This window comes from Psammomys obesus, unplaced genomic scaffold, assembly GCF_907164565.1.
Source record: "Psammomys obesus unplaced genomic scaffold, mPsaObe1.curated_primary_1811, whole genome shotgun sequence".
Lineage (NCBI taxonomy): Eukaryota > Metazoa > Chordata > Mammalia > Rodentia > Muridae > Psammomys > Psammomys obesus.
The window spans coordinates 9,042,276-9,051,719 of record NW_026596147.1 but is presented as its reverse complement, the minus strand read 5'-3'; the positions used below and the strand labels follow the sequence as shown (position 1 = coordinate 9,051,719).

Here is a 9,444-nt window from a genome sequence, read left to right as displayed (position 1 = left end):
TCATGTCACTGTATCAAAGAACTACATGAGTACCTGGTCTATAGGAGCATAAAATTGCAGCGTTAAAGTCATAAAGAACATCGTTTTTCACTTAAAGTAAGCTGTACAGCACGTCAGGACACCATATCTTGGGGTATGGTTTTGCTGATCCCCATTGTTAAGCATGCTAATTTTGAAATGCATCAATTTAGGATGAGAAGCGGTTATTCTGAAACGCCCTAGAATTCCAAAAGTTTATTGCTGGAAATGCTTGAGCTATATTTTCTGGTCAGGTAAAAGGCCTTTGGATGACCATTTAATTTTGAGTGTCTGTATATATAGCCCTTCCTCCGAAGAGCCAAACACTAGTTTAGGAAGAAATTTGTTTTGAACTTAAGACATATTTATTCAATGTGTCTAATGATGAAATTTTAACAAGGTAATTTAAAGATCATTCAGGCCAAATTTATGCCTTTTTTCCTTAAGATTGCAGAATCAGGCCACTGATCATTCTGTAACTTTAGAGTCGGTATTTTAATGGGCCTGGCAGACAGGTTAGGTTTTTGTTTGTTCATTTTAAATAAACACAGAAGGGCTATTTAAAAAGCAGACGCGAAGAGCAAGGACCAGCCACTTGGAAATTACATTTCCTGTAGTGACAACAGAGAGAGAAACTGAGTGGCTAGCAGATTCTTTCAGGTTTCTCTTCAGAAGAGATAAAGCAGTGAGACCATGGTTACCATTTGGTTGGAACTGGTGCCTTTAGTGAAGTTGGATGAATTTCTTTCTTAGTTGGCTAGAGAATAATCCCGTGGTTTTTGCCCTGAACTCTAGCATGCATGGCTCATTTGGAGCGAGCCTGGTCCACATTACAGCCTCCTGTGTTTTCTATTTAGCAATCCCATTGGAAAGCATGCTACTATTTCACTAACTGAATGGAGTTTTCCTTTCAGAGTGATTTTTTTTTTTTTTTTTATTCACTCCTGGGTCCTCAGCACTCATGGAGGGCATATCAGGAAATATTTACCTAAAATATTTTTTGTTTTGTTATGATAATAAAAATAAGGAAGTTCATTAATTTTCTCATAGTCTCTGTCACTTTACCTTAGGTTATTTTTCCTATTAAGCTGAAAGGAAAGCTGCAATAAAAATTTAAGGTTTTATCAAGAACCATTAGAAGAATGTGTAAGAAAATCATGGAGCAGTGAATCAGAAAGAGTCAATGAAAAATATTACATTAAAAACACACACACACACACACACACACACACACACACACACACACACACACCAAACGCTGGTTGGTGGTGGCTTTCTCCTTTAATCCCAGCACTTGGGAGGCAGAGGCAGGCGGATCTCTGAGTTCGAGGCCAGCCTTGTCTACAGGGTGAGTTCCACAACAGCCAAGGCTACACAGAGAAACCCTGTCTCACCTCCCCCCCCCCCAACTACAGTCACCACAAAGGAAACAGGATGGAGAAATGAAGATTCATTTGAACGATATGAAGTAACTACTTTGAATGGCCTTGCCATTCAAAAGCAGAGAAACGTGGAACCCTTCTGGAGGAGGAGGATTCCATGTATTTGTAAGCAAACGCAGTGGAGTTCTGTGATCATTCCAGCCCCGAGCTTTGCCCGACTTTCAGTAACTGATGGAAGGCAAAAGCTGAAAGTGAGAGGTCTAGGAGCTGCCATGTTAAGCAGCAAGAGAGGCTTGTTGGCAGCTCGATGTGGGCGGTTCAGAGGCTGCAAGTCTCCACACCGGAAGCCCGTTAAAGAGCTGCGCGGTGTGTCTAATGGTAGCGGGTGGGGAAGAAGTTGGCAGACTCTCGCTCAGAGAATCTACGTGGAAGAAAATACCCAAACAGAAGTCACAGCCCTCAGGGTTCAGAACCAAAGAGAGGTCAGGGGCGGGGGTGGGGGTGGTGGCCAGGAGTCTATTTCAAGTTCGTTATGAGACCATCGGGATAAAAAGGAGATTTAGGAAGGTAGGGTTGGGATGGTGCAGTCTCCCTGGGGACTGAGGACGGAGCTCCCGGGAGCCTTCAGGTTAAAATGATGGACTGAATGAGAAGCAGTAAAGACAAAGGGAGAAGGTGGGATGCGGATTAGCCCGTGGGCAGCTCTCCCTTTTCCACATCGCAGTGCTCTCGCCACTGTCAGTTCAGCAAATTCAGGAGAAAAGAGCTGCAAAGCAAAGAAACACAGTGTGCTCAGCTCCTTCTAACGTAGTCTTGCTATCAGCAATTACAGGAAAAAAAAAAAAAAAGCAGAAGAAAGAACCGAAGTACCCCCATCAAATTAGCCACTTGAATTGCCTTAAATGTCAGGGTAGCACTGATTAAATTCACATGGTACGGAGGGAAATAAGCGCATTTAAGAAGAGGGGTATGAGAAGGGGGTCCGAGTCTTTGCACAGTTCAAGACATTTAGGTCCTTAACACATGAAAATTGCCCTCTGAAGCAAGAGTCTTTGTAGAAAAACGAATAAACTATTCAATACATTTGATGCAATTCTCGCTATAAGACTCTCCCAATTTGTTCCTATGCTTTAAAGAGAAGGTGAAAAAAATAGTAATAATATGCTTTTCTTTTTTTTTCATTGACCGTAAGGAAAAGAAAAGAAATTTATTTGCACAAGAGGTAAACGCTATGGGAGAAAACTTTTCCACTAGGGAAAACTGGAAAAAAAAAAAAAAAAAAAAACGTACTGAAGCTAATTTTTAGCTGGCTTTTAGAGTGATCTTTAAGTTTGAGTTTTCCTTTTATTTTGTATTAACGTGTGTGTGTTTGTTGGGAGTGGGGAGGAACCATGTCACATGCTTTATACGAACGAACGCCCAGAGCAGACCAGGGTGTCTCACCTGTTGCTGTTACAGACTGTGTTAACATAAGGATCTTACGAATACCAGTTTCTTGTTGAAAATGGGATTCGGGCCTGCAAAGCTACCATTCCGCGAGCTGCCCGCCAGTCCGCAGAGGTTTTTTTCCTGACGTCATGCCAACCTTTTCTCTTCGCAGACAGGCCAGTGAGAGTCGAACTGGCGGCGTAAAGAAGTTCTACGAAGCAGGACCGATGTGCGCAGAGAAGGAATGAAGCATGGATGTGAAAGAGCGTAGGCCTTACTGCTCCTTGACCAAGAGCAGACGAGAAAAGGAACGGCGCTATACCAACTCGTCGGCAGACAATGAGGAGTGTAGGGTTCCCACGCAGAAGTCCTACAGTTCCAGCGAAACCCTGAAAGCTTTTGATCATGATTCTTCGCGCCTGCTTTACGGGAACAGAGTGAAGGATCTGGTCCACAGAGAAGCAGACGAGTATACTAGACAAGGTAGGCACACACTCCAGTAGGACGAACTTAGAGGTGCCCAGGCATTCGGGCCCCGGAGAATGACGTTAGTTTCCTTGTCCTGGCTGCTGCTCCTGATTCTGAGATACCCAGTGGGTCACCCAGCATACCAGAGGAGCGGTAGAAAGGCTCCCATGACCCAGACCTGGGTACTGACACACATGGAGGGTAGGGCCTCAGCTACACGTTTATACGTGTGTGAGGTTGATGGTTTGGCACATGATCAAGGTGTGTGTAGAGAAGCCTGAAATGCAAGCTTTTCTTAGTTGAATGAAAACACAGACTGCTATGAGAGGAAACAGGTATTGAGAGAGATAAAACTCATAAAAACCACGTAAGAATAGAGTCAACATTCTAGATAATCTCCGGTTCCATCCAGCCCGTCCCTTCACTGGTGTCCATCTTATACAAAAATGAGCCACGGAAGGATTCTCTTTTCTCCCTTCCATGCATCTTCACACCTTAATACAACCTATTTTCCCATAATGTAATGGCTTGGTCATATGCATATATTTCTTGAGTATTTTTACTCTCTCTCTCTCTCTCTCTCTCTCTCTTTTTTTTCTTTCTCCCTATCTTGCCAGGGAAATAATGACTCCTGTAACTCTAGTTTGCCATCCTAGGGTGACTGATTTTCATACTTAAGACAGCAGCTTGTCTTAAATAAGGCATATAGTTGTATATTGTCTTGTACGGTATTGAGATGTAAGCGAGATTTCTCCAGCGAAAATAAAACCCTCTTACATGTGCGTTTCAGATTCCGTAAAATTAGTTCCCTTTGGCTAATTTAATCAGGAACTAGAAAAAAAAAATGGAACTTCAATAACAAAGGATATATATGGCCGTTTTCAGTCACCCCATTGACAGAATGACTACGAACTTGACTGTAGGCTAGACAGAATCTAAAGAACTTTAGAAAACGACAGTGCAGGACACCTGCCTTCCTTAATTCCAACAGTTGGGCATGGTTCCTTCCTTCTCTGCATTATCAGAGAAGACATGCTTCATAAAATGAGAGGGAATTCATTCGTCCGAATCAGTTTACGTTCTAAAATAAATTAATTTGGTTTTCTCAAGAGAAAGTCCCCCTCAGAAGCATGCTCTGCTAAATACTGGAATTTCATGAGAAGGGGCAAGATAAACTTCAGATTTTTAATTCGTTTTGAAGGAGATACTGAACATATTTGGCTGTGTACTCTTGGTAAGGCAGGGAGCACTTGTAGGATCTTTATACTATCTAATGCTGAAGCGGTTCCTCCTCTCATATCGTCTACACAGCTGAAAGACATTATCAACATACATTTTTCTCCATTTTCTTTTTAAAAGCAGGCAGTGCGTGCCATCTGAACCTTACCTGAAGCCTTGCCCCCCCCCTTTTTTTTTTAAATAACAATAACTGTTTAGTGCCATGCCCTGGGAAGAGTAGTAAACCGGCCCCACAATGCTGTGCACTGTCAGGAGAAAACTCAGTGGAACACGTGGCAGGGAGCATCGTCCGGGAGGCTCCTTCCCACCCCACCCAAGCAAGCATTTAGTTTTGGCAGAATGGAGGATGCTTAAACAGGTTAAAAATAGCTCACTAAAATGTTCACCTCCTAGGCAGTGCTTAATCCAGTGCAGGCTGTTGTGGTTGACGACCTTGGTGGCGCTTTGGGGGACAAAGAGTGCTATCACTCGCTGGGAGCCAGGACTAGGGAAGGAGAAACTAAGCCAGGGGGCAGAGGGGGACCTCTCATCTGGATCCTAGTGATGTGTGTGGGGGTGGGGGTGGTGAAAGGCCGGTTAGCAGAAGAGAAAGGAAAGGCCAGGGCGCTTTGCTCAGAGGTACTGGGCTTCACTGCTCAGGCCCCTGAATAAGAATTTGTTAAAAACATGAGCAGACAGGACGGCTAGTTCTTGCTCGAGTGTGCCTGTGTGTCCTGGGCCACATGTTCTGAGTGTGCTGTTGGTGCTCACCTGATGGGGGCACCGCAGCAAACTCATCCGCAGATTGGGATGGTAAGGCCTGGAGATGTCATGGCTAGCGTCCCGCAGTTGAGACTAGCTGGCCAAACCTCCTGCCTTTGTGCTTAACAAGGTGCAAAAAGGTGCAAAGAAAAAAAAAGAAAGAAAGAAAGAAAGAAAGAAAGAAAGAAAGAAAGAAAGAAAGAAAGAAAGAAAGAAAGAAAGAAAAGAAAGAATAAAAGTTGCCTCTTGCTTTATTACAGCAGATTTTCTTCAATTTCTCATTAAAACGTGATGGTCTGCATACCTTGTAAAAACACACACACACACACACACACACACACACACACACACACACACACACACACACTTCTTTTTTCTCTGTCTGTGGTGTGTAACTGTGAAAACCACAGGTTGTCCAGCCAAGTGTCTTTTCCAGAGATGCTAGAATCTGAACTCAGGGCCTCATGATTTCACAGTGTGTGAGGCATGTCCCCAGCCTTCACCGCACACTTCTGTTTTGTCTTCCTTGTTACGGCAGGATCTGTAGGTGTAGCGAATAAGCAAGCCTGCTATCAAATTATGTTTTTCTTGAGCAAGCATAATGGAAAATCCTCCCAGGCTTTCTTTCGCTTTGAACCTGACAAATGTCAATTTTTCCTTACTGCCTATTATGCTGTGGGATTAATTATTTAATTGACAAAATGTGCTTCCTGCCACAGCTCCTGACACCTCACACACAATAAAAATGAAAGATTAACAATATTAACAGTAGCCAGAGATCTTTGAAAGAGTTCCAAAGAATCATGCTAATTTAGCTCCTCTGTGGAGTTTTAAAGCAGGCTCTTCCTTGGATCCCACATCCCTCTACTTCTTAAATGACACAAGAAAATGCCATTTCACCTGCAGGAAGGGATAAGTAGAGACCCCGTTGATGCAATCACATGGGGACCTAAAATGGAGAAATCCAGGGTTTTTATTTTTATCAACAGATTGTTCTGGCCTGTCATCACATTTGATTTTAATCAGATTTTTTTTTTATGGCACCACTGACTGGCAGGTGACTCCTGTTAATTACATGTTATATTTAGATCTTGTGAAGCTGGGATGATTTCAGTTTTACAGTCATGGGCAAGTGGACTGGGTCTCACACAGATCTCTCTCACTCTCTTTCCCTCCCTCCCTCTGTCTCTCTCTTCCTCTCTGTCTCTCTTTCTTCCCCCTCTCTCCCTCTTGATTTCTTCCTCTCTCCCTCACTTTCTTTTTGTCTCTGCCTCCCTCCGTCTCTCTCCTCTCTCCCTCCCTTTCTCCCTCTTTTCTCTCTCCCCTTCTCTCTTTTCCTTCCTCTATCCCTCTCTTCCTCTCTTTGTCTCTCCCCCTCCCTCTCTCCCTCTTTAAATCTTCTAGTGCTTTTCAGGCAACAGTTACTTTCTCTGCCGCTTTGCTGTCTGTAGGTGAGAGGAGTTTGGGATGACAGTGACATGTTCTGCATTCTTAGACTCCTCTTTGAAGAGAATTTATCTCATCAGGTCAGAGACGTACTTCTTACAAAACAGCTGCCTACCATCAGCCCACGGTTTTGGAGAAGGGACTTTTTTTTTTTTTTTTTAATCCTCGCTGGTGCTGTCTGTGCTGTGTGCATGAGCCTAAGGTATTCCCAAATACATAGCAATTCCAACATGGCATGTTGGTTCTAGGGTTGAAATCAGAAAGGCATTTTCTCTGAGACTAAGAAAACTTTTTTTCCTCCGAACCATAAACCTGCAAAGACCCCACTGCTCTCCCTGAAACAGTCCGAAGCTTAAGTGTTGAATGCAGTCCAGTTCATGAGTGTTGTGTGTTTCCAATTTTGGGAATGGCCACAGAGAGGGAGGTATCATCATGTCTGTGCTGATGCATAGCTGAGATCAAAATAGGGACAGCATTTGTGAAGAAGGGGAGACAGGGTAGGCAGACTGAAGAGGTTCTCAGTGGTTGCTAAGCATGGCTTACCTCTGGTCTTTGCTGGCTGCTTGGCTCCACCCTTTGGAACTTGCTTTCTGTTTTATTCTTACCATGATACAGTTCCCATCACCCCTGCTCCCACAGTTCCCCCCCGCCCCCCGGCAGCTCATCCATGGTTAGTTCGGGCTCAGTTCAAGTGCGCTTTGGGGAGTTCTGCTGGGGAGAGGTGAGAAAGAGGAGGAGGAGGAAGGACAAAGGTACCTTGGGAGGGTTATCTGCTGAGCTCAGGCTAACTGTGGGTGCTAGGGCTTAGTCTACTCCATCATTTATATATAATTCTAGAAGAGTAGTCAGGCTCTCTCTAAATGTATGCCCAATGTTCTGGCTTAACGGTGGCTTGAATGATTCCTCTGCCACCCCTCTCCCAGCTGACTGAGCTGAGTGAAGCAAATGAGAAGACTAACTGGGAGGGTCCTAAAGGACCAAGGGAAGCTGGTGCTCTTTACATCTGCACCACATGAGAGTTCAGAGTGGGAAGAGACCAGAAAAAAATGTTGCTGTAGTTTGGGGTTCCAACAGAGGCTGGTCTGCCTCTAATATGAAACCTACTTAAGTGCATGTCTGTTTACATGGACACCTGCCTTCTTGTCCCCTCAGGGTGGAGGGAAGGCTAAGCTGATCTCTTCCTTTACTCTTGGCACAATGCGGATGCCAACACGGAGATCTGCTTCTGAGAATAGAAAGGCCTGTCCTTAGGATGTAGTAGGATTTCCTGTGTTTTCTCACAAGACCCCAAGAAAACAGCATGCTTAGTGGCACCCAGCAGGCAGTGCGAGGGATAGAAGGCAAAGAAACAGAACAGAAGACTTACAAGGAAAAGACACCGTAGATAAGATAGAGAAAGAGGAGAGGACAATCTGAACCAGAGTAAGAAAATATGGAGAGGTGGCTCAGCATGAGGAGCATGTACTGGGTTTGCAGAGGATCTGAGTTTGAGTACCAGCACCGATGTTAGGTGGCTTAGAACCACTTGTAACTCCACCTCCGGGGGAATCCCACACCCCTGACTTCCTTGGGCACCTGAACTCACGTGCAACATACCCACACACAGACACATATACATAGTACACAATTAACTATGTATAATAAAAAAGCAGCTACAGAAACCTGTTAACAATAAAACTTAGAACCAACAAAAGCAGTAACTATCAAGTACTAGAGAGAGAAATAACCACATAAACATAATTTGCAAACCAAACCTAAAATAGGCTGGGATAGCGCTCAGTAGTACACACATGGCTTTGGCCCTGAATTTAATTCTCAACACCAAAAATTAAAATAAAGACAGTTAAGATAAAGTAAATAATTTGGTGAGGAGAAAGGGTGTAGTCTTAGTTAAAATTAATGATTTTGAATGACAAAATTAATACCCAAATCACATACACACACACACACACACACACACACATGCTACATAAAAAAACACATGTGGCACACATATATGACGTAAACACGAGTACAGACAAGAAAAAAGTCCTTCAACTTTAAAAATAAAGTTATTTCATAATTTTCTAGGAAGATAAAACAAGTTGATTTTTTCTTATTTATAATAATAATAATAATAATAATAATAGATTAATTTCTAATGTGTAAAGTAGAAATTCCAAAAGAATAAAATAATGCTTCTTGGGATAGTAAATGACAGCCCCAGAATTCTATACAAACAAACGATAATGTAAAAAAGATAGTTTTTCTCACCCATCGCTACATTTGCAACCACGGTCATTCTAACAAAATGCTGCCCAAGCAGAGAACATCCACATATATTATTTATGTGTCATAGAAGCTTATATAAGGAAATGAGAATTCAGGCTACAGATGAATGTATATAGTTATGCTTAGATTTGATGAAGCGGTAGATAATATTGGAGAAGAGTGAGCAGATAGAATATTATTTGATATGGATATAGAAATAAAAAACAATCCTCTATTTCAATTTCTTCAAGCTTTGACAATTTGAATTCGTAAAACAGACAACGGACAGACTACCAGTAGAAAAGGCATATTCCTGTGCATAAATGCTCCAGCGTGGAAGTCACATAGGGGGTGGACCCTGGAGAAATGCTAGGCAGTTTACACGGTCTTGTAAGCCTCAAAACAGAGTGTGGTGAAGCTGTGGCTTTTCTGGAGACGTGTTGTGATTTGGTGATGTGCTTCACAGAAGAGG

General features: G+C 43.0%; 1 protein-coding gene across 1 annotated transcript in view; it reads left to right on the top strand.

Annotated features, from left to right (window-relative positions):
- The first annotated feature begins 3,079 nt into the window (after window positions 1-3,079).
- Window positions 3,080-9,444, top strand: part of Tenm3 (teneurin transmembrane protein 3) — a 436,338-nt gene continuing 429,973 nt past the window's right edge. Inside the window, exon 1 of the mRNA XM_055593562.1 lies at window positions 3,080-3,311. Coding sequence (XP_055449537.1) covers window positions 3,080-3,311 — 232 coding nt within the window. The remainder of the gene's footprint in view (window positions 3,312-9,444) is intronic.